Consider the following 26275-nt stretch of genomic DNA (forward strand, 5'->3'; position numbering starts at 1 on the left):
TCACTTGGACTTTCATGAGAGGTGGGGAAAACTCCCGAGTGGCTACCCGAGTGAGGTCCCGAGTGTAACGCCATTGAATAATTCCATCTCATGAGAGTCTCACTTGGAATTTCATGAGAGGTGGGGAAAACTCCCGTGTGGCTACCCGAGCGAGGTCCCGAGTGTAACGCCATTGAATAATTCGAAGAGATAGATGTCGGCAATGAAGACGTGGATTTATTGAAAATCAAATGGTCTTTCGACTTTACCTGCAAATGTTACATATTTGGATTAATTCTATTGATAGAATTTCCGAAGGTTCATGGAATTCCAAGTTCGATCAATTGTCTCACCCGTGGCCAAGCTTTTTAGCTTGTAGGTTCCTGGTTTCGTCTCTTGTTCGACGAGATAAGGTCCTTCCCATGTGGGTGAGAGCTTGCCTTGGTTTCTTGGGTCTGAAGCCGCAACTTTGCGGAGCACTAAGTCACCCGTACGATGTCTTCTATTTTTTACCCGAGTATTGAAGTATCCAGCTACTCGGTTTTGATATCTTTGATTCCGGTATTCTGACATGCTCCGTATTTCGTCTATTAGATCAAGATTACTCTTCAAGCCTTCTTCGTTTGCTTCTTCATTGAAGTCAGTATATCTCTTTGATTCCGCCAATACCTCCACAGGGACAAGTGCTTCTGTGCCGTAGGCTAGCCGAAAAGGTGTTTCTCCCGTAGGAGTTCTAGCCGTGGTGCGATATGTCCAAAGGATGCTTGGTAATTCTTCCACCCATTTGGTTCGACTCGTCTCCAAGCGCTTTTTTATTCCATCCAACAGCGTCCGATTGGTTATTTCAACTTGCCCATTGCTCTGCGGATACGCCACGGATGATGTTCTATGCTCAATGTGATATCTTTCACAAAAATTCTTGAAGCCGGCTCCGATAAATTGCCTTCCATTGTCGGTCACAAGGATTTTTGGGATTCCAAATCTGTAGATGATTCTTTCTTGAAAGAACTTCTCCATTTGTTTCTCAGTAATGGATGAGAGAGGTTCGGCTTCCACCCACTTAGTGAAATAGTCGATTGCCACGACCAAATATTCTCTATTGTTGGCGGCCTTAGGGAGCTTTCCCACCAGATCCATTCCCCACATGGCGAAGGGAATCGGACTGGAGACAGATGTAAGAGGGACAGCCGGAGTCTTCGGAACAGATGCATGAAGTTGACATTGCTTGCATTTTCTGACATATTCTACGGCATCTTTCTGAATAGTCGGCCAATAAAGGCCTTGGCGTATTATTTTATGGGCCAAAGCTCCGCCTCCCATATGCGCTCCGCATATTCCTTCGTGTACTTTGGCTAAGGCATATTGAGCTTGAGAAGGGCCAACACACTTTAGAAGAGGTTGTGTGACCGATCTTTTATAAAGTTGTTCTTCAATAATGGTGAACTTCGCTGCTTGATTTTTAACTGCCTTAGCCTCCTTGACGTCTTCCGGAAGGATATCATTCTTCAAGTATGCTATAATTGGGCTCATCCAACTAAGCTCTTCTTCAATATCCATCGCCTCGGCCTCCCGAATGCTAGGAATTTCTAACTGTTCAATATAAACGGCTGAGCCTAAGGTCGAATATTTGGATAAAGCCAACTTGGATAACTCGTCTGCTACTTCATTTTCCTTTCTCGGAATTTGCTTTATCTCAAGATGATCGAAATAATGGCGACAATCATCAATTTTGGCTAAGTAATTTGCCATTCTTGTTTCCTTTGCCTCGTACACGCCACGAACTTGATTCACGATCAACTGCGAGTCGCTTCGGACTTCCAATTCTCGGACTCTTAGGGCTCGGGCAAGTCTTAGTCCCGCTAAGAGGGCTTCATACTCGGCCTCATTATTAGAGGCTTTAAAGTTGAATCTTAAAGCATAATGAATAGTGAACCCATCCGGGCTGATAAGCATTAGTCCCGCTCCACTCCCCGAAGAGTTGCTCGAGCCGTCAACATGTAAAGTCCATAACTCTGGACCGGGTGAATTTTTTACTCCCGAACTAGGCATGCTATTCTCAAGAATGAAGTCGGCCAGAACTTGTCCCTTTATGGCTGGATGAGTTCTATACTCAATTTGATACTCGCTCAACTCAATAGCCCATGTGACCATTCTTCCGGCTAAGTCCGGTTTCCGTAGTATCTTCTTCAACGGGAAGTTGGTCAAGACTACAATTGGATGAGCTTGGAAGTATGGGTCCGAGTTTCCGAGATGCGATTACAAGTGCTAAGGCTTGTTTATCCACATCCGGATATCGTGTCTCGGCGTCTATTAAAACATGACTTATGAAATAGATAGGGTTTTGTGAAGTACCTTCTTCTTTTACTAAGACCGCGCTTACTGCCGCTGGAGAAATGGCTAAGTATGTGAATAATTGTTCTCCCGTTGAAGGTCGGGCTAAGAGAGGTGGAGTCCTGAGCTTCTCCTTCAATTTCTCGAACGCTTGCTGACATTCATCGGTCCATAAGGTATCCTTTGCCTTCCCGAGCTCTTTAAGAGCTTTGAAGAAAGGCAAGCATTTCTCACCCGATCGTGAGATAAATCTGTTTAAGGCTGCTACTCTTCCGGTTAGACATTGGATGTCTCTAACCATCCTTGGCGACTCCATCTCGAGCAAGGCTTTGATTTTCTCCGGGTATGCCTCAATTCCTCGTCGGGATACCATAAACCCAAGGAATTTTCCGGAAGAAACTCCAAAAGCACATTTCTCCGGATTTAGCCTCATCTGGTATGTTCTCAAAGTATCAAAAACTTCTTCAAGATCTTCCAGATTATTTCTTCGGACGGTACTCTTTATGAGCATATCATCCACATATACTTCCATATTTCTTCCTATTTGGTCTTTGAAGACTTTGTTTACCATTCTCTGATAAGTGGCCCCAGTGTTCTTCAACCCGAATGGCATTACTTTATAAAAGTAACTTTCTCGATCCGTCATGAAGGCCGTATCCTTCTCGTCCTTGGGATTCATCATAATTTGATTATATCCCGAGTAAGCGTCCATGAAGCTCAATACTTCATGTCCTGCTGTAGCGTCGATCAAAAGGTCGATCCGAGGAAGTGGATAGCAATCCTTTGGGCATGCTTTATTCAAGTCTGTGTAATCTGTACACATTCTCCATTTTCCGTTGGCTTTCTTCACCATGACTACATTCGCCAACCAAGTTGGGCATTCTATGGGTTTTATAAAACCCGATTGCTCTAGTTTCTCCACTTCGGTCCTGATGGCAGCATGTTTCTCGAGCGAAAAAATCCTTCTTTTTTGGATCATTGGAATTGCATCGTCCCTTATCCATAAACTATGTTCTGCAATTCTTCGATCTATTCCGGGCATGTCTTCGGCCGACCATGCGAATACATCTAGGTTGTTTTGGAGAAACTCGATGAGCTCTTCCTTGAATTCCGTAGGCTGTTCGGACCCGATCATAGTCCCTCTTTCGGGAAGATCCGGATGAAGTTGAATTCGCTCAAGCTTTTCAACTGGTTCGGCTCTCTGCATATCTTCTTCATCCCGATCATCCCGAATTTCAATACTCATTGTATTGCCCGATCTCTCGGCTTTTTTGACTTTCTTAAGATAATTCACATAACATTGTCTGGAGAGTCGCTGATCCGAAGAGCACTCCCCGACTCCCGCTATGGTTGGAAACTTCAACTTCATATGTGTTGGAGAAACCACCGCCCCTAAGGTGTTAAGAGTTGGCCTCCCGAGTAGAACGTTGTAAGCTGAAAGGCCCCGAACCACCATGAATGTTGCTTGAACGACTGCATCCCGAGGGGAGGTCCCGATCCTTAGATCCAATTGGATAGTCCCTTCGGATATGGCGGACGACCCGGCAAACCCATATAAGTGAGTCCCGCATGGAGTCATCATCTCGTCCTCAAACTTCAATTTCTTAAATGCTTCATAAGATAGTAAGTCGGCGGAAGATCCCATGTCCACAAGAACTCGGTGAACTTCTCGGTTTGCCAATTTCACTTTGATAACTATAGCATCGTCGTGAGGAGAAGTGACGCCCTTGAGATCTTCGTCGGTGAAAGTTATTGGATCTGGGCATAAGTCATTTCTTCGTTTTCTTGGCAATTGCATCGATCCCACGAACCGTGCCTTTTGCTTCGCCTTCTTAATGGATTCTTCCGTCGGATTTCCCAAAACGATGTAAATGGGGGAAAACTCCCGAGTGTCGGGTTTTTTCTCGGGATTCTTATCTGCCCTCTCGGGACTTTTGGATCTCGAGTCTTTTAGTTGATCTAGGTGGGGACTTCTCTCGATCTTGTCGCTTCTTCGAAGATATTTTTCAAGTTGCCCCGCCTCGGATGAGCTTCTCGATCTCGATCTTTAGATTTCTGCACTCATCCGTATGGTGACCGTAGTCTTTGTGGAAACGGCAATATTTTGTCATATTCCTATCTTCGGGTCGGGCTCTTATCTTGCCCGGCCACTTCAAGTTGTCGTTGTTTCGATCTCGTAATAGAATTTCTCGACCTCTTAGTATTAAGAGGTGTAAAGTCTCCATTAGCGAGTCTTTCTTTCCAAACTCCCTTTTGTCATCTCTTGCCCGAGCATTTGAATTTTGACCTCTTTCTCCATAATTCTTCTTTTCCTTTACGCCTCTTGTAGACTCTTCCCGGGCTTCGATAACTTCTGCAACCGTTGCTTGTTTTTGGCATTTCTTGAGAAGTGCTCCATAAGTCCTCGGCTTGTCTTGGAGTAATACCTCGAGCAAACGTCTTTGGGTTATTCCGCTCCATAGTGCATTGTACGCCACCGTGTCATCCAACTCTTCTACCTCGATAGCCACTTTATCGAATCTGAGAAGAAAGTCCCGAACGGACTCATTTGGTTTTTGCCTGATGGCAAAAAGACTATCTGCTGTCTTCTTACTCCCGATACAACTTCGGAATCGGGCAATAAATTTTCTCCCGAGTTCTCGAAAGTTTTGGATGGATCTTGGCGGTAGGCTAGAAAACCATTTTATCGCCGGGCCTTTGAGAGAGGCCGGGAACGTTCGGCATAATAGCTCATCTTCTCGGCCAATAATAGCCATGACCGATTTAAAATAACTAATATGTTCTCGAGGATTGGACTTACCTTCAAAGGGAGTGAATGTCGGCATGATAAAGTTCGGTGGAAGAGGTGCTCTCATGACTTCTTCTGAGAAGGGTTCTCTATCAACCACATCATAGTCGTCATCGAGGTCCCGATCATCAAGCCGTCTCTCCATGGCATCTAATCTTCTTCCGAGACCATGCGCCTCTTGACGCTCTTGCGGAGACCGAACACTTCCGAGATTAGAATATTGGGAAGTTGGTCCATGAGAAGATCCATATTGACTAACCGACCCTCTCGGGTTATTAGATCTAGAATGGCCTCTTCCGTGATTTTCTCCTTCTTGCTCCCGAACTCCTTCATTTCTGCGCCCTTTTCTAGGTAAATCTTGAGTTTGCCTAAGCCCAGCCAAACGGTGGAACACACTTCCCCTCGACCGATCCTCTCGGGGATGTGGCTCTTCAATATGCACTCCTTGAGATCTTTCTCCAACTCGTTCGGCTGGCCTTCTTGGTATTCTGGGATTTCTCCTTTCTTCATTCGTCGGACGTCGCCTATCCCGAATCTGACGGACGGCTTCACGCCTTCGTCCCTCTTGGGAGTTTCTGGGGGGTCCGGATGGTATCCCGATCTGATGGACTAAGCCTCGAACGACTCCTTGGAGTTCCAACATTTGTTGTTGGACTTCTCTTTGCATATTCTGCAAATCGGCCACTGTCGCTGGAATAGGAGGTTGACTCGAACCGCCTTCTCCAAATGGAGTTGGAATAGTTAACGGGGGATTCTCCGGAACTCCTTCTTGACCTTCCTCTGGAATAGGAATTTGTCGATCTAGAGAAGGGAGAGTTTGTTCTTCAACACGTCCGTTTTCTGTCTCCCTTTCTCTCGCTCGAGTGAGAATTTGAGAACTTGTCACCTGAGGTGTGGTACGTCTCGTCATGACTTTTTGTGACGTTTCCCACAGACGGCGCCAAATTGTTGCGTATAGAACTTCTTCGAGAGTCGGATATTGAGATGACCACCTTAAGAGCTCTCCAACCAAGTTGGAATAACTGAGATGCCTGCACACACAAAGAAAGCAAGAACGGTCCGGCCTAGTTTTGGCCGGGGAACCGCCTCCGACGCTCAAATCAGCCTAGGTAACAATAAAGGTTCTTGAGAGAGTTCTCAAGAACGTAATGAGTAAGTACTCAGATGAAAGTTCTCGTTACTTTTCTCCATGTTGGAGGTAGGTTTATATAGAAGTTACCTGGAGGCGGCGATTCCTTAGAATCCGGATCGATAGTTGAGGAGTGAGTGTAGTGGAATAACGGCTCCTTCTTTGTCGCACCTGATATCGCCGTTATGATGATTCACCTCCCCAATTCTCGGAATAGATATGCTGAGTGTTTATGAGTAACTAACTCTTCTTGACTTAGTCAAGAGAGTCTTCTGAGAAATGCTAGAGTTGGATATTTTTCCCAAGTGTGGCACTTCTCCAACGAAGAAATGAATCTGCCAAGATGGAGGTGTCTCTCCCGAATGAGGCCCTCGGGACCTTCTTTAGGGAAGAAGTGAGTCATCTCATATGGGAGGTGTTTCTCCGGAACGAGGCCCTCGGGACCTTCTTCAAGGAAGAAACCAGATGACAAAAAGAGAGGTGTATTTGTCCCGAGTGAGGCACTCAGGACCCTTTATGAGGGAAGAGAATCATCAACCCGAGGGAGGTGCATCTCTCCCGAGGGGGGGGTGCCTCTCTCCCGAGCGGGGGTGCCTCTCTCCCGAGCGGGGGTGTCTCTCTCCCGAGGGTAGAGGATCGGGACCATATTTCCCCACAACACAATCTATACTAGCCAATGCATCAATTGGATTATTAGTTTGTTTTTCAATTTTGATTCTTTTAGGTTGGGTAGGAAGAAATAAAAAAATATTTTTATTTTTTGTGTGTGAAGGTGTGTGATGGTGGGGGGGGGGGGGGTGGGGGGACATCCCCTAAAAAAATTATAAAAATTTTTTTTTTTTGTGTGGGGGGGTGTGTTTTTTTGTTTTTTTTTTTAATAAAAAAAATTTGGTTTTTTTGGGGGGGGGGTGGGGTTTTAATAAAAAAATTTTGGTTGTTTTTTTTTTATTTTTTTTTTTTAAAAAAAAAAAAAATGAGAGGGATATAATAATAACAACCATATGGATTTCCTTATGGCCTGTTTGGTTACATGAGTCCAGAGATTTCTGGATTTGAAATCTCTAGATTCATAAATGGGAGATTTCTACTCGTTTGGTTATGTGAATCCCTGGACTCATAAAATCTAGAGATTCACATTTTTACACTAAAAACATGATTTGTAGATTTATGGGTATGAGGTGAAATCTAGAGATTTCACCCTTGCTATAACAGCATTGAACATTTGAACCATGATTCCATAAATGTTTTTTTAGTATGAATCTATAGATTCCATTCCAAAGATTCAGGCTAACCAAACAGTTAATTTTATGAACCGTGACTTCATAAATTTATAGATTTGAAGTCTCTGGATTTTTGAAATCTCCAGACTCAAGTAATCGAACATGCCCTTAATTATTAATGTAGGAGTTTTAAAAGGGAAAATTTATTAGATGTACATGTAAGAGAAAACAAGTAGGGTTGACTTCGTTTTGCACATCCTTATTTGTTATGAGTTTATCATTTTAAATCCAAGAAAAAAAAAAATTTCCCTAAAGAATAGATCTAAGAAATCAAGAAATGCTAATTAAGAGACAGGTCTACTGTCGAACTGTATTTCAGTGTTTTCCACATTGTTGCTTCCACTTTATAGGGAAAATTTTCCTTTCTATCCTTTTGTTTTCTTGTCCATTCCACTTGAAGCTTGCACAGGAGTGGAAAGTTTTCCTTTCTATCCTTTTGTTTTCTCGTCCATTCCAGTCGAAGCTTGCACAGGAGTGGAAAGTTTTCCTTTCTATCCTTCTGTTTTCTTGTCTATTAATTCCAGTTGAAGCTTGCACAGGTAAGTATTCATGACAGAAAGATTTCACGGTGTCCTCCTTAATGCAACTTCACTTTAGAATTTGGAAAATAAGTTAGAGCTTCTGTATTAGTGCTTCTGTTGTTATTTTCTGTGGATTTTGTTTAAGGTATATGGCTGCTCTCCGTTGCTTTTTGTTTTCCTTTCCAATTCTTCTTGTTTAAGCCGTTCTAATATCAATAGGTGTTATATCTTCAAGTTATGATAAGACTCTAGTAGTTGTGATCTTCCCATATTTATTCTTCTGAAGTGAAATTAAGAAGGGTATTGGGAGCCTTACTGACTGGTCAATGTTGGTAGTTTTTCTAGTGATTCGACTACATTTACAATGAGAAAAGGATCTCAAAGCTGCAGTCATAAGATCAAGCTACAAGTTGATGAGTACATGGAAGAAAAACTAGAGACGATCAGTTCGCTTCGTTCAATGGCCAATGTTTCCTTAAGTGACTCTGCCACATGTAGAGAAGAAAAAAGAGGACATGATGAATGCCAACTTAGTGATGAGGGAATCAAGAAAGTGGCCAACTCCATTGATGAAAAACTAAAAGAGATCAGTTCCTTGCAATGCGATTTTGATATATTTCGAATTCCCCCGCAGCTACACAACTTAAATCCTGAAGCCTACACACCTCAGTTGGTCTCAATTGGGCCTCTGCACTGCAAAAAGGAATACTTACAGACCATGGAAATGCATAAGTTGCGGTATTTAAAGCGCCTTCTAAATAGAGGCCATACGGAAAGATTAGATGTTTTTGTCAAAGCTGTGAGTAACTTGGATACAATTTTCCGCGGAGCTTATTCAGAAGCCATTGGTCTTGGAAAAGAAGAGTTTGCAGAGATGATGGTGGTGGATGGCTGTTTTATACTCGAGCTCTTACATATACTTGCATTCTCGGAGAAGGACCATTTGGTATCAAATCATTTATGGTTTTGTCAAATTTCACGAGACTTGATTAAGATGGAGAATCAGCTTCCCTTCAATGTTCTCCAGATCTTACATTGCCTAATCTTTCAACCGTTGCAAGAGTACACCTTCAGTCAGCTTACCTGTTACAGTCTCTTAACTTTGGTTGCATCTGGACTTCATGGCCCAACCCTTGCTACTGTTGAACATATAAAGTTATTGCAGTTGCCAGAGGGTGGAGCAAAGCATTTTGTTGATCTTTTACGATGTGCACTCATCCCATCATCTCTGAAGAAGATGAAACACACTGGAAAGGTTAGACGACTTAAGTTTTGCGCCTCAAAACTGAGGACCGCTGGTGTCAAATTTTTGAAGAAGGAGAAGTCTCGTTCTCCGGAGACGTCTTTGTTTGACGTGGAGTTTGATAAGGCCAACGGAGAACTGAAAATCCCAAATATCATCATCTTTGATGAAACTGAAGTGGTCCTTAAAAACCTTATTGCTTATGAACAATGTTTAGACCATCATGAGCGTTACTTCACAGCCTATGCAGCATTCATGGATGATCTCATTGACACTGTCAAGGACATCGAGTTACTAGTGCATGCCGGAATAATTGAAAACCGCTTTGGAAGCTCCGAAGCTCTGGTGGATTTATTTAACAACATTACCAAACATGTTATCATTGGGAATTCTTATTTCTCTTCTCTTATCACCCACTTGGAGGAGTACTACAAGAAACCTTGGAATCAATCCAAGGCAATTTTGATGCAGAGCTATTTCAATACACCATGGGCATATATTTCATTTGCTGCGGCAGTGTTCCTTCTCATCTTGACGATAATACAGACTGTCTGCTCCATCACACAGATGAAATGAACAATTCCTTTGCTGCAACACTTCTCCTGCTAGCATTAAAATACAGCACACTGACTATAATTGCTTCTAGCTATCAAGGTCCTTGAAGAAAGAGAATTGGAACTGTGCCATTAATTGTTATCCAGTATTTGTCTTTAAAAGTATCCAAAGAAAAAACTTGTACGCCACAACAAAGTCATCTTTAATAAAGAGTTATTTCCATTTGACCTTGTCTTTAGAGATTGCATTCCATGGCGAGTCTAGATCCTCTATCCGTTTGGGTAGAGGTTTGGGCTCCCTTGACACTCTCCAGCACACACTAGGAGGGGGCGCATAGAATCCACCAAGACCTTACCTCTAATTCATTTTGTCACCACTCAAAAGTGAGAGGAGTACAAATCTCTACCCTAACAGGTAGAAGATCCAAACTCTACCATAGTTGATGGTTGTGGCTGTACCACACATATGTTGACGGGTCAAGATTTTGTCGATATTGAGATGTGCTATATAGCCCAGCCGTGGGAAACCTCTTTATTGGCACTCCATGGGTGCTGAGCCTTGTAGCGGAGACAAGCCCAATCCTTCTACATATGAAAATATATTTAGGTAGGTAGAAATAGAAAAAATAAACTTACTTTGAGCCCTTGCAGCCTTTTTTCCCTTCCCTATCGATCTCATGTAACTCCCTTGCTCAATGCCTCTCTTCCCTTTTCGAGTGCCCCCCCCCCCCCGGGTCTTTCTTTCCCATCTTACCTCCTGTGGATTCTACCTCTCATGTGGACCCAATTTTGTCCTCTTCTTTCCCTTTCTCCTACTCCCTTCCCCCTCTGTTACCCAACCCTTCTACTCAGCACATCCCCTACTCTTCCCAATCTGACAGAAGATAGTATGAAATGAATTCAATAATAAATTGAATATAGGATATACAAGTATATATAAAGACAATAGAAGAGACTAGAAACAACACACGTGAACTAAGACTTCTTCTAGAAACAACATACGTGGACTACTCTCTAACACGCCCTCGCAAGCGAGATGAATCCATGATCATGAGCTTGTCTTGAAGAGTAAGAAAACGAGCCCGTGAGAGAGACTTAGTGAGTGTGTCAGCAAGCTGATCAAGAGTAGGAGTATAGCGAACAAGCAACTGTCAAGAAGCCACCAAATCTCGCACAAAATGAAAGTCAATGTCAATATGCTTCGTTCGAGAATGGAACACCAGATTGGCAGCCATATATGTAGTACCGATGTTATCGCACCAAATAACCAAAGTCATAGGAAGCTTGACCTCCTTGCTTCTCTCATGGTACAATCCTCTTCCCGCTGAGCCCCCCCCCCCCTTTCTCCTCTGTCCACAGAGACAAAATGTAGGACTGGTGCCAACAGTTCATCACGGAAGAAAGGACTCACCGAGCCGGGATCACTAACTAATACTAAAATAAAAGTATATAGAAAAGAACTGTCTTTTCTGTGTACTTTCATAAGCACCCAATTTTCCAAGCAAGGAACGCAACCAAAGAAGCTCAGAAGCAGTAGTGGCAACGACATGGAACTCAGCTTTAGTAGAAGACCGCGAAACAGTTCGTTGTTTTTGAGATAACCAAGACACCAAATGATTTCCAAGACACATAGCATAACCCGTAGTAGACCAACGATCATCAGGGCACCCAGCCCAATCTGCGTCGGAGTAACCAACAAACGATAATGGTGCCGCGGAATGAGAAAAATAAAGACCATGAGAGGGAGTGCCACAAAGATAGCGTAAAATGCGCTTGACAGCAATCCAATGTAAATTAGTAGGTGCATGCATAAATTGTGCAACCCTATTCACCGCATAACCAATATCAGAATGGGTATTGGCTAGGTACTGAAGTGCACCAACAGTGTGACGATATGTGGTACCATCAGATAACAAAGTGCCAATAGTCAAAGAAAGGGGCAATCCAGATGCCATGGGAGAGGAAATAGGCTTGGCCTCATGCATATCAACATGTTGAAGTAAATCAGAGACATACTTCTTTTGAGTGAGAAGAAGACCATCAGAAGTGTGAGTAGCCTCAATACCTAAGAAGTAATGCAAATCACCCAAGTCTTTAATAGCAAATGCAGTGGAGAGAGCCTTAATCAGACATGAGATAGCCTCTAGGCTATTGCCAGTGACAAGAATATCATCAACATAGACAAGAAAATATAATGTCACATGAGAAGATCGATAGATGAAAAGGCTAGCATCATTACGAGATGCCACGAAACCATGAGAGAGAATAAAAGTAGTAAGTTTAGTGAACCAGGCACGCAGCGGTTGTTTTAGACCATATAGAGACTTGTGTAGGTGACAAACATGAGAAGGATGAGAGACATCTATAAAACCAGGAGGTTGTGTCATGAAAACAGTTTCAGTGAGATCCTCATGAAGAAAGGCATTGGAAACATCTAGTTGTCGAATTGGCCATCCAGCAGACACCGCCAAGGAAAGTACGGCACGAATAATAGTATGTTTCAACATAGGACTATAAGTGGCATCAAAATCAAAGCCGGGATGCTGATGAAATCCCTTTGCAACAAGCCGAGCTTTATAGTGCTCTATAGTCCCATCAGAGTTCTTGGAATCGCACCCACTCGTCAATTTAGGATCGTAAAAGTTAGTCTACAAATTTCTTCAACGTAAAACCCCTCATTACAAGATTACCAAAAAAAAGAATACCCTCATTACAGCCACATTTTAGAAATGTTCAATTAAACTTCAAAAAATGAATATTCTCTGTCTTCTTCGTTTCTTAACCTTCTTCTTCCTCTGTCTGCATCCTCTCTGATAATTTGATATGGGTCTAAAAGAAAAGACAAGAAAAATAAAACACTAACAATGTTTGACAAAAACTTCAAAAATCATTCTTGAATAAATAAACAAAGGATTTCTAGTTTTAATCTTCTTTCCCAAATTGATGTCTAGATTTATGTCCTTAGTTGGTCATTTTTAGATACTTATACAGGGTCCAAATGAAAAATTATTGGAAAAAAAAAATGACGATAATTTTCATTTGGACCCCCTGAGGTTTGGTCCATGTCACTTTTAGTCCAAAAAAATTGACACTTTGCATCTGCCTCCCCTGAGGTATTCAATAAGATCAACTAAGGACAATTTGTGATTTCTATGACCAAAATACCCTCACATCTATTTTACCGTAAGATTTGCATATTTTTTTCACAATTAAATCCAAGGGTGAAAATCAAAAGAGTGGGTACTGACACCTTCCCATTACCTCTAGTTGGCCGTTAGATTTTAGACACGTGGATCATTCCAATCGAATAAACATAAATCCATTTAAAAAAATAAACATTTTTGAGTCCCCAATTCTCTCTCATCTCCTTCATCGTCTCCATTTCGGTCCGGCGTCCATCTCTGGCTTTTTTCCTCTTCAACTCCGGCAGTCGTCTCCAAGATTTTAAGTTGTTCATGTTCTTCGTTGGGTTTCAGCCCTGCAAACAAAGATAACTTCTACGTTTCCAGAATTTTTGTTTGGTTTTTATTGGTAGAGTAGAGATCTTCCAAAACTTATATGTTCCAGATTTTGGTTATTCATTGTTCCTCTGTTTTGTTTGAGCGCATCCTCAAGATCCCCAAATTTCTCTAATTTTTTTTTTTGGGTTACTCGTTTTATCTCGCAAAATTTATAGATTGTTTTGACATCATGATAGATTCTTTAAAAATTTCTGCAGTTGTTGGGTGTTCCTCTTAATAATTTCCTATTTGCTGAATTTTTTTCTGTTGATTTCATGGAAAACTTTGCCTTTCTGTCAATATTCTGGTGGTCCTAATGTTAAGCTCTTTTAATAGGAAACAGAGGTTACAAAGATTCAGTTGCAGAGAACAAAACAGAGAAGATCGATGTTCAAAGCTAAAGTCCGGTAAATTATTTTTTTCCCTTCACTTGTTTCTAGGGTTTAAGATTTAAAACTTGGGTTAGCATTACTGGTTTTCCCCCTAACCTCTTGTATTTTTTATATCAGATTCTTGAGGAGGCGAAGAGGGAAACAGCTAGGGATGACGCTGCTCAAGAAAAGGGAAAAAGCCAGAGATGATGCCGGACTGAAATGGAGATGATGAAGGAGATGAGAGAGAATTGGGGACTCAAAAATGTTTATTTTTTCAGATGGATTTATGTTCATTCGATTAGAATGATCCACGTGTCTAAAATCTAACGGCCAACTGGAAGTAATGGGAAGGTGTCAGTACCCCACTCTTTTGATTTTCACCCTTGGATTTAATTGTGAAAAAAATATGCAAATCTTACGGTAAAATAGATGTGAGGGTATTTTGGTCATAAAAATCACAAATTGTCCTTAATTGATCTTATTGAATACCTCAGGGGAGGCAGATGCAAAGTGTCCATTTTTTTGGACTAAAAATGACATGGACCAAACCTCAGGGGTCCAGATGAAAATTACCCAAAAAAAAAAAGAAAAAAAAAAGAGCAGTTTACTTCCGCCTAAACCAACAATTTGAGATTGTATATGAATGGGATGAAATAGAATACCGGAACTGAATAAGAATGAAATCAAATTTAATCAAGTGGTCTTGATTTGTTGGTTATGGTTGACATGTATTATACATTAAACTGAAGGGAACAAAAAACTGAAATAGGTCCTATTTATTTTTGCGATATGGGCGGGGAGAGGAACAATGAGGGAATATAAATATCTCAATCAACAATTATTTTTGGCAAATAGTAGCTTTTTATAATGGGGATAACTTTTATATATACGGCCATACAGGGCCTTGCCTCTGGCCCTGTGGAATTCCAACTATTGACCTCATACTATGTGACATTGGTTTTTACAAATTTAGCCAACCCCTTAGGTTTCAAACCACTATTTCGATTTATAATGAGCGTCAACATACATCCTATTGTTTAGGACTTTATCACATGTAGTAGCCATTGCTCGTGAACATTTAACGAAGTCCCTCCACAAGTGAAACTTGCTACTACACAACACAAATATTACGTCTGTTAGTTTTTCCCTTTTCCTTTATAATTTGCTAGGCATAGGGTGGAAAGTTGTCTTCTCAAGCTCGCATCCTTTGATTCCCGTCAAGTTCTAGTTTATAAATATAACACCTTGCTGCTCATCAAAATCTAACTGTCTGTCTTAACTATTTTCTCTCTCATGCTCTCTGTGGACTAGAATAAATCCACGTCTCTCCTTTCTCTCTCCTCTCATGCTCTCTGTAGGATATAATCGATTGATGCTTCTCCTCTCTCTTTCTCTCTCTCTCTCTCTCATGAGAAAATTCATCACTCTTCTTTTTCTATCTCTGCAATTCTTTTTCTGCTTTTCTTTCCCTATCTTATTCAATTAATAGGTATATGAATCTGATTTTGCAACAACCAATGCAAACAATGGCGATAAACTTTGTTGATAAGGTGAGGAAATTGTTGATAAACTTTGTTCACTATTTAAGGTTACAACATCTTCTAAACCATCACAAATGCCTGGTTGTGATCTAGGAAAATGGAAAGATCAATTTTGATGCTGAAACACAAAGAACAAGGCCAAACAGAAGATTTGATAGAAAATAGAGAACTCTATCTCTCAATAGTTTCTTCAAGAACCAACAATATTCATATGCTCTCCAAAAAAAAGCACAAACATGGTTTTATAGTGCCAATAAACCCTAAAAGAAAAGGCAGAAAATTATGAAAATAGCACTGAAAATAGTAAAATGCCTAAAACGCCTTCAAAACGATCATGAAACACGAAAAAATGACATTCATTAGTGCAATGTATCCTCCTCATGGCTCGTTTCAGGTCAACGTGACAAATTTCAGCCCATTACGAATGTGGGACCCGTATGCATCAGATATGTATGTTTAAGAAACAACATTTTCTTGGTTATGAAGACAAGAATTAGAAAAATTAAGATTCTAAAATGTTTTCCATAAAAAGTATTCCAAGTACTACATTCTGACTTGTAGCTTTAGCCTATTGATGATGCATTTGGCAATTTGAAACACAAGGCTCCAAAGCAAATTTCCACACCTCCCTCTCTCTCTCTCTCTCTCTCTCCACCCCACCCCACATCTTGTATGTTATTAGAGAAAACTTCTTATATTTTCGAAACTATGTTTCAAATTTGATACCCTTGTCATATTTACCGAATCTCTCATGAATGCAAGAAAAATATAAGATTCCTTGGTGAACTTTCCTTGGTTATGAAGTTATGAATTACCAATTGTGTGAGACAAGAAAGAGTTCTAGATTTTCAGTTTAAATTCATCATGAATATATTGAAGTTCCCTAGTTAACTTTGTATGGTTCTCCTTTCATTTTTTTAGTGAATCTTAGTGTTTCTTTGCTTTGCTTAATGTTAATCTTGCTGTATTGGGAAGTCTCCCCAGATTCTGTTACAGCAATCGCGTTACTTACTCTTTATGAGTTATATATATGTATATATAATACCCCAACTTCGGTATGTAGAGAGGCAATATAGAAACTGAACTTGTCCTATCAGCTGATTTTAGTAGCCCAAAGTGCGGTAAGCATTATATTCCATCTTTTGTTATTCCTTGTCAAGAAGAGCTTCATGTTTTTTAGGCATTTGGGTACTTGATGATCTTGTATAATGGTTTTATTTGTTTAAAATGATTGTTTTTCAAGGATATCATCATTGTTTTGCCTTAAACTTGTTTTTTTCCCCTTGCATTATTTTCTTATTTTTCCTTTCTCAGTTTTCTTTCTTTGATATATGATCAAAATTTGGATCGGTCCCATCTTTTATTTATTTTTAGACTATCTAGTTTTCTTATTGATTAGAGGCAGACCTTGATGTGACAATATATAAGATTGTTCCATGACGATCAAGTGATTTATGAGTTGGATTTTTTTTTTTTAATTTAAAATTTTTGAGGCGTTAAAAGACTCCCAATTATCTATTTTGCTTGTGTTATGCTCTACTAGCTAGCTGAGAAGAAGATTACGGAGCTACTCACTCATCAATGGCCAGTGTTGCAAGTTCTTCTTATTGTGATTCTGATAATAAGATAGAAATACATCGACTGAGCAGTGCTGAAATGCAGTCTTTGGTGGAGTCCATGGAGGTGAAACTACAAGTGGTCAGTTCGTTGCAATCCAATTATGATATTTACCGAGTTCCAAGGCAGATTCGTAACCTAAACCAGGAAGCCTATATACCTCAAACAGTCTCAATTGGCCCTTTGCATTATAATCAGGAACATTTCCATACCATGGAAACCTGTAAGTTGCATTACTTGAAACGTCTTCTAGAGAGGAGACCTTCCAGGAAAACCTTAGAAGTCTATGTCACTGCTGTGAACAACTTGGAGGAAAAAGCTCGCAAATGCTACTTAGAGATCTTTGGTTTGAAAAAAACTGATTTTGTCAAGATGATGGTGATGGATGGTTGCTTTATACTTGAGCTTCTTGAGATTATGATGTTAGCCGAGAAGGATACGTTATTATCAAACGCTTCATGGTACTGGGAAATTTTGTATGATTTGATTAAGCTAGAAAATCAGCTCCCCTTGCTTGTTCTTGAGCATTTGTATAACCTAATCTTTGATCATGAAGCACTATCATTTGTATCATCTGTTCAGTACAGCAAAATCTTCTATCATCAGATTTATGTGGAGTTTCTACAGCATTTTGCATATGGTCTCCATGGCCCAAGTGCTGAGTCTATAAAAGCATTGCCACTGCTGCCGGAATCCGGATCAGCGAAACATATTCTTGATCTTTTACGACTGGTTCTGATTCCTTCATCTCCGAGGAAGACAATAACACGCGGCGAGAAGTTCTTTCCGCTCTCTTGTTGTGCTTCGGATCTTAAGAGTGCAGGTGTAAAGTTTCGTAGTAAGAAAGCTTCTGACTCTCCCAAGACATATCTGTTTGATATAGAGTTCGACATGAAAAACGGAATACTAACAATCCCGACTATCATGATTTCTCACAACACAGAGCTGGTCTTCAGAAACCTGATTGCATTTGAGCATGGTCAAGATTGTATTGATTATTTCACATCTTATACATCCTTCATGGAAGACTTGATCGACAATCATGGTGATGCTGAGTTTCTGGAGAGGGAAGGTATCATTATAAATAACCTGGGAAACACAAAAGATGTGGTGGCCTTCTTCAATGATGTCTGCAAACATATTGAGGTGAAGGTTCCTTATTTCTCTGGCATCACCAAGGATTTGGAGCACTACTACAATAGGACGTGGAACCAATGGATGGCAAATTTGAAGCAGAAATACTTTAACACGCCGTGGGCACTGATTTCATTTGCCGCTGCAGTGTTACTGTTCATCTTGACAATAATTCAGACCATCTGTTCCCTCTTACAATTTAAACAGTGAACAGACCATCTGTTCTATGTGTTTTATTTTATTTTTATTTCTCATGCTTGGTTGTAGTTAACAACCGTTCCAACTTCTTGCTTTTTGGCAAATAATTTCTAGCGCATCTGCTTTTTGCATGATGCAATTTTAGTTGGTTTGAAGGACAACTGGACAACCATCTTTCTCAGATTATGGACCCAGTGAAAAGTGTTGTCAGAATGGAATTATCAAAGTCCAGAGATTTTTAGTTTCACATTACTTAAACCAAATAATTTTAGTTTCCCTATTGAAGGATTGCTAAGTCGGTAATGACTGGTATTCGTGAACTTAATGGAGTCCCATAGGACTCATCTATAGCAAACTGCACCAACCTGATTTGAAGACTACATACCTTATGGGCACCACCTCAAGGTGATTCAGTCAAATGTGGAGAGTCTTGTCTTAAATCTGAAAATCAAATTTAGATTTCCATCTCAAACAAACCATCTCAGCTGTTGGACTCCTTCACCAATTGTGATTTCTTATTCAAGGAAGTTTAGATTCAAAGAGTTGTAACAAAGTAGGAAACTCTTGGGCATCTATAAAAGCCATGTACAAATCAATTTTGAACTAATATACAAACACAACAACACTTTACCATCGTGAACATTGATGAGTAGATTTTATATCTACTAATTAATTGGCTTTATTTCTATAATTTTGGTGATTTTAAATATTTCCTAACAAATTCTAATTAAATTTTATAATTTGTGCTTGCAAGAAATCAACCAAATTTGCAGGGGTATTTGGGAATTCTGAAAAAAGAATATTAAAGAACCAAGCTGGATTTTATTCCATTCAAAATAAATAAATAAATAAGGAAAGTCTTTTTCATCAAGTTAGAGTGGACTCTAGAAGCTTTTTCAAGTCAAAAACATGGAGAGAAAGATTTTTTGCATGCTTTAGGGTTTTATTTCCTATTTGGGACTAGATCAAAGAAGGAAGAAAGCAAAATCCTGTTTTGAGTGTCTTTGTCAAGTTCCAATCAAGTTCTTCATTGAATAGTAATCCGGTGTTTGATCAAAGCTAATTTTGGACAAGAGCTTCATAACTTCTTATTCTTCAAATCCAACGGTGGGATTGTGCATTTGAGTTCTCGATATTAGTCCAATTTGTATGTCTTCCTTGGTTGAGTTATATTAATAAATTAGAATTATACCAAATTAAGTCAAGGATAAAATATCTATATATCTATATCTTTAAGAAGAAGAAGAATGACACCAGCTTAAGGACGCTTTGAGAAGGGTAGTGGACGAATTTTTGGAGACATTGGCTGGCTTTGGAGACTCGGAGCTTGAGAATAATTTTTTCTTCTTCTTTCAATGTTCTTGAATTCTTCTGTGATGTTTTTAATTTCTAGAATGAATTAATTTAATTTTTATGAGGATCAGATGTAGCCTAACTTTGAATTTTCACTCTTGAATTCATCAATATAATTATGAATATTGTTTTCATTGATTGAGTTTTTACTTCTATTCTTAATGCTTTTGATTAATTGGCCACTAATCAACTGATTCGTTGATCGTAATAAATTGATAGGGAATTGATGTGTTTAGTTCGTTGGATTAAATGCCATGAATTACATGTAGGATAGAAATATACTTTACATGGTTTGTGTAGTCGGTACATGAGAATTCATAGAATTTAATGATCTCATAGTTGTTTTAATTCACATAAAAATATAGTGGGTTAGCAAATGAGCAAATTTCTATTAGTACTTAAGAGAGACTAGTAGATAGGAAAGGGATCTCAACTATCAATTAGAAAAAAATATTTCAGATTATAATGATCCGGAAGGGAGTAGTTATGGTGAAATCTGACCCCTAGATTTTTAGCTATTAACAGATTTCAATTTCAATTTGCAATTTAGTCTAGGATAATTCTCTTTCTTATTATTTGTTCGAATAAAATTGGTATAATTAGTTTGATACTTACTCTAAAGTCCAAAAGGAAACGATTCTTTCATCATTGTATTACTTGCTACGGCAGCATACATTTGCATTGTTATTTTTCACAACAAGTTTCGGCACCGTTGCTAGGAACTTTTTGATTAATATCAATAGCGGTTATTGCTAGTTTTAATTTGAACATTTTTTCCTTTTATTTTATCTTATTTTATTTTATTTGTAGTTGTTAAGTTGATTTTCTTTTAGGTACAAGATACCAATTGATGAGTCCATGCATGGAGAAAAAACTAGAGTCGACGATCAGTTCGCTTCATTCAATGGCCAATGTTTCCTCAAGTGACTCTGCCACATGTAGAGAGGAAGAAAGAGGACATGATGAATGCCAACTTAGTGATAATGGAATCAAGAAAGTGGCCAACTTCATTGATGAGAAACTAAAGAGATCAGTTCCTTGCAATGGGATTTTGATATATTTCGAATTCCCCGGCAGCTTCACAACTTAAAGCCTGAAGCCTACACACCTCAATTGGTCTCAATTGGACCTCTGCACTGCAACAAGGAATACTTACAGACCATGGAAATGCATAAGTTGCGGTATTTAAAGCACCTTCTAAATAAAGGCCATACGAAAAGATTAGATGTTTTTGTCAAAGCTGTAACTTCCTGATACAATTTCCTGCGGAGCTTATTCAGAAGCCATTTTGGTCTTGGAAAAGAAGAGTTTGCAGAGATGATGGTGGTAGATGGCTGTTTTATACTCAACCTCTTACAGATATTTGTATTCTTGGAGAAGGACCATTTGGTATCAAATGATTTATGGTTTTCACAAGACTTGATTAAGCTGGAGAATCAGCTTCTCTTCAATCTTCTCCAGACCTTACATGGCCTAATCTTTCTACCGTTGCAAGAGGTACACCTTTAATCATCTTTCCTGTTTTTTGTTGAAAGGCGATGTGGGACTAGAAGGGAGAGGAGGAGGCTATAAAGAAAGCCTCCCCTCCTCTTGTAAAGTACACTAAAAAGGAATATCCCATCCCAAGGAATATTCTCTCCTTTGTATATTTAATTATTTATATACAGAGGTTTTCTTGTTCGTGGTTTTTCTCGTTAAGGGTTTCCACTTAAAGATTTGTGTTCTCTTTATTTGCTGATTGCCCTATTTGGTGGGTATTAATTACCCGACAGTGATATCAGAGCGGAGTTTTTTCCGAAGTATGCTCTGTGGTTGCAGCATATTCTAATCTTCTACATTAGAAAAGGAAAATTCTTTAGGGATCTAGTTGGTTGGTTTAGGGTGTAAATATCTACTTATAGTATGTTATGTGATTGTCACTTTAAAGTGGATCTTTCACATCAGAAAAATAAGTAAGATATTGTTTTTCATACGGAGGTGCTGCAAATTATCCATGAAGATCAAGCTATACAGAGTAAGTTATCCATGAAGATGAAGGTCCAAGTAGCAGAAGTCGAGGACGAAGACAAGGAAATAGTGGACGAAGCAGTCGCGGACAAGAAACATTCAGAGGTAGCAACTACAATAATCGTGGTGGGCATGTAGGATGGAGAGAACAAAATATTTATAATCAAGAACGATCCAATATGAGAGGTCGAGGTTGGAGATCATGAGGACATGGTTCTAATTCCCAAATAAATGAAAGATCCCAATATCAATGCTATAATTGCAAGAGGTATGGGCATCTCAGCTATGAGTGCCAGGAAAAACTAGAACCAAAGATCGAAGAAAAGATTCACCTTGCTGCAAAAGAAGAGGCGAACAACCAATCCACAGTGTTGTTGACCTATAGAGGAGATGGAAAAGAACAAGAGCATACTTGGTTCTTTGATACCAGCACAAGTAATCACATGTGTGGCATCAAAGAGTATTTTACAGCATTGAACGAGACAGTCCAGGGAGAAGTCATGTTCGGTGGTTCATCTAAGATTTTAGTCAAAGAAAAATGTAAGATAATGATCCAGGCAAAGAATGGAGACCACAAGTTTATCAAAGATGTCTATTATGTTCCAGGACTACAAAGCAACATAACAAATCTAGGACAACTCCTAGAAAAGGGGTATGAGATATCCATCTTTAGAATTTCACACTCGCTATAATGAACAAGGTTGGAGATTTGATTGCAATAATAAATATGTCTGAGAATAGACTATTTACTTTGGACAAGAAAGAGGTTGTTGCTCTCCTTAACCCTTGTAGACATGCGGAAGGGAGTATTGTTCGCCTCTTTGAGGAAATAAAAACCCTTTCAGGCTTTAATGGAAGGGTGAGGTTTGTTTATATTGGAGAGAAGCGAACAAAGCCACTGACTAGATGTCTAGGGTGCAACTTTATTCCTCGGCCCATGGGCATTCTTCCCAAATCCTCTAGTTGGGGTAGCTTGTGGAAGCCATCACCAAATCAAACCTAAGCAACCGAATCAGTTGGTTTGATTCATTGGTTGACCCATGAGGTTGGGTCAATAAGTCAGATTATACCCCGATTCAACCATTTTTTCAAAAACTAAGATGTGAAAAAAAAGAAAAAATAAATAAAAAAGAACTGAGATAGTCTATCTACATGCAAGTGCTGGCAAAGCTTATTCAAAAGCCATTCGTCTTGGAAGAAGAATAGTTTAATTGTGATAAATTTAGAGTACTTGAGATCATGATAAACTAAAAATAGGTCAGATTAGACCCAGATTCAATCATTTTCAAAAAATAAAATGTGAAAAAAGAATGGATTGAGATAGTCTATCTACATGCAAGTGCTCGCAAAGCTTATTCAAAATCCATTGGTCATGGAAGAAGAATAGTTTAACTGTGATAAATTTAGAGTACTTGAGATCATGATAAACTAAAAATAGGTGAGACTTGTTATGAATATGATTTCCAATAATAATATATGATCCCTAATACAGTATTTATAGTCAAACTACCAAGGTAAAGCAAATACAAGAATACAAGATTTATAAAACAAATACAATAGTTCAATACAGTAATATAAGACTATGTATCCATAACACGCCCCCGCAAGTGCAGCACATCCTTGATGGCAAGCTTGTCACATAACAAAAGAAAGCGAGAACGAGGACGAGATTTGGTGAGAGCATCCGCAATTTGATCAATGGTAGAGATAAATTTAACCATCAAACGATTAGCAGCCACAAGCTCACGAACATAGTGAAAATCTATTTCCAAGTGCTTTGTGCGTGAGTGAAAAATTGGATTCATAGTAAGGAAGGTAGCACTTAAGTTGTCACAGAACACCGTAGGAGTAAATGGTAAATAGACACCAAGCTCCCCCAAAAGAGAACGAATCCATATAACTTAGGTAGTGGTAGATACAATAGCACTATATTTGACTTCTGTAGAAGAGCGAGATACTGTACGTTGTTTGTGAGAACTCCAAGAAACCAAATGATCACCAAAATAAACACATAAGCCTGTAGTGGGTCGACGTGTATCCGGGTCACCAGCCCAGTCCGAATCAGAGAATGCCCAGAGTCAAATGTTAGATTGAGCCCCGAAATAAAGACCAAAGGAAGAGGTCCCACGCAAGATGCGTTTAACGGAAGCCCAATGAACATCAGAAGGGGCAAGCATGAGCTGAGCAATGCGCCCAACAGCAAAGGAGATATCAGGTCGAGTAAAAGACAAATATTGTAAGGCCCCCACGGTTTGTCTAAACAAAGTACCATCTGAAAGAGGCGTTCCACTTGCAAGAGATAATGAGTCAATAGCCAAAGGCGTGGCAATAGGTTTGGTAGTGCTCATGTTTGTACGGGCCAACAAATCCATTATATATTTCTGCTGATTTAAAAAGAGCCCATTTGTTGTCCTATGGACCTCCACACCCAAAAAATAACAGATCACCCAACAGCTTAACAGCAAAGGCCCTAGATAAAACTCTTATTAAAGCATCAATGGCAGAGACATAATTTCCAGTGACGAGTATGTCATCGACATAGATAAGGATGTAGAGAATGACAGACCATTGGCGAAAAATGAACAGAGATGTATCATATTTAGACGCCACAAACCCATGAGATAAAATGAAAGAGCTTAACTTCATGTACAACGCTCTAGGAGCCTGATGAAGCCCATACAAGGATTTTTTGAGTAAACAAACATGACCAGATTTGGTATTATCAATGTATCCCAGAGGTTGATCCATATATACCGATTCAGCTAGATCACCATGCAAAAATGCATTCATAACATCAAGTTGACGGATTACCCAAGAGTTAGTAATAGCAATGGATAAGACAAGACGAACTGTTATGGGCTTGACAATCGGCCTAAACGTTTCGTCAAAATCAAAACCCGGGCATCGATTGTAACCCTTGGCCACTAACCGAGCTTTTTAACATGCAATAGACCCATCAGAATTTTTCTTAATACGAAAGACCCACTGGCAGCCTACGATGTTTTGAGTCGGTGCAGCAGGAACAAGCACCCAAGTGTTATTTTTAGCTACAGCATTCAGTTCTTCTTCTATAGCTTGACGCCACTGGGGAAACTTAGCAGCCTGGGTATATGTTGTGGGCACAAATTCTGAACTAGAAGATATCACAGAATTCGTAGAAGACAATAAATTCAATCGTTGAACGGGTTTAAGAGACCCAGTTTGGGACCCAGTCTTCATACGACCAACATCAACCGATGAGGATAAAGATGGGCCAGCAGAATTTGGAGCAGTTATACAAGGTAGCTCACTAGAAGAAGGCCACCCATGTGTGTCACAGTTGTCACATCCACCCAGCCGGTACCCCATTTGGAATACCCGGGATGTGATCCACAGTTCAAGGATCAATGATCTGAGGTCCGTGCCTCCCACATACACGATAACACAATCATGAACAGTAATAATCAATGGTAAAAACAGTTAATACTAAATATCATGAATAAGATGAGACTAAATAAATCAGAGTGCGGAAGGCAATAACATTAAAGCATAATCAGAAGGGTGAGAGAAGGTATGATAACCACTCTCTCAGAACAGCGGAAAAGAAGTGTGATAACGTCAAATACATGTCTAAGTGTAAAAAGATAAACTCAAAGATAAGTTAGTTACAAGACCAATGGTTCCACAAATACACCAGGGGAATGGCGCACTATGCTAGGGTTTCTTCTATACTAATAGTAGTCTCCTCAACAGTACGGATGAAGTAAACCCAGCGCTGCCGCTCCCGCACAACCGTGGGGCTAACCCTCGGTGCGAATAATAATCCTCCTCGGCTCCAATATACGAATCCTCACTGACGCCACTACCCGGAGGGTAGTATGTGGAATCATAGTCCGCCTCATAGGAGGTGCCATCGTAATCTTCGGTACCTGCAATGTAATCTAAAACATTTGCGTAAAAGGAATGAGTTCGAAGTACTCAGCAAGGAAGTTATTCCATAATTAGAAATCATACACATTCAGAACATATAATAATGCAATGTGATATGGAACATATGATGCAGATATGAGCCTAACTCTATGAATGCTGGTCTCTAAGGTAGACATGCTTTAAGTCATAGCACCGTACTTCTCTGGGTCGTCAGTCACTCTCCCATTTCCATATCTTGGGAATGCCCGGGGAAGATCGGTAAGGTCATCAAAAACCATGGTAAGGGGAATCGGTCACCGCTCTCTCACATCACCATTTGGTCAAGTACTGGCGCATGTCACAGTAAAGCCTAGCCCAATGCAAGTCATCTACTCAGTCGGTCAAGTCAGATTCAGATACGTCCATTCCTTGCCCCCGGCGATCCTTTCCGGTATCCTTCACACTAGAGTCAGCGAAATCTCGGATTTCGGACTCATCAACCCTATTGGTCATCCACATATAGTAAACGGGAAGCTCTCACGTCCTCTCACGGATTGGTTACCGGTCTTGAGCGCCCGTGAGCCCAAGTCTATCCATATGCAACCCTACCAATAAATGGCCCCTTTCAGGTATCCGTAGCATGGTTTATGTCCCCTACCGGATTGGCTACCGGCCTAGAGCGCCCATCCAACCATACACTACCACGGGTTGTTCGGTCTCAATGCCCTTCCGATTCGGGTCTGACACGACAAGGATGAACCTAGCCACACCACTAGACACTCCTATGTATGTCATCCAATAACTCGGGAGAGTGTCGATAGGCACCATCGAAGAATAT

The 26275-nt window shown here is 40.0% G+C and overlaps 2 protein-coding genes across 2 annotated transcripts; both read left to right on the forward strand.

Annotated features, from left to right (window-relative positions):
• The first annotated feature begins 8392 nt into the window (after positions 1–8392).
• Positions 8393–9847, forward strand: LOC149022686 (UPF0481 protein At3g47200-like). Its single transcript, XM_089147679.1, has one exon. It carries the CDS (start codon positions 8393–8395, stop codon positions 9845–9847), a length of 1455 nt encoding a protein of 484 aa, XP_089003805.1.
• A 6466-nt stretch (positions 9848–16313) lies between these two features.
• Positions 16314–18210, forward strand: LOC149022687 (UPF0481 protein At3g47200-like). Its single transcript, XM_089147331.1, has 2 exons — positions 16314–16361; positions 16784–18210. The coding sequence occupies exon 2, from the start codon at positions 16822–16824 to the stop codon at positions 18199–18201; it is 1380 nt and encodes a 459-aa protein (XP_089003457.1). The 5' UTR covers positions 16314–16361; positions 16784–16821; the 3' UTR covers positions 18202–18210.
• Positions 18211–26275: the final 8065 nt, after the last annotated feature.

This window comes from Hakea prostrata, chromosome 3 (genome assembly GCF_041222555.1).
Source record: "Hakea prostrata isolate BN-2017 chromosome 3, UWA_Hpros_2, whole genome shotgun sequence".
NCBI classification, from domain to species: Eukaryota; Viridiplantae; Streptophyta; class Magnoliopsida; order Proteales; family Proteaceae; genus Hakea; species Hakea prostrata.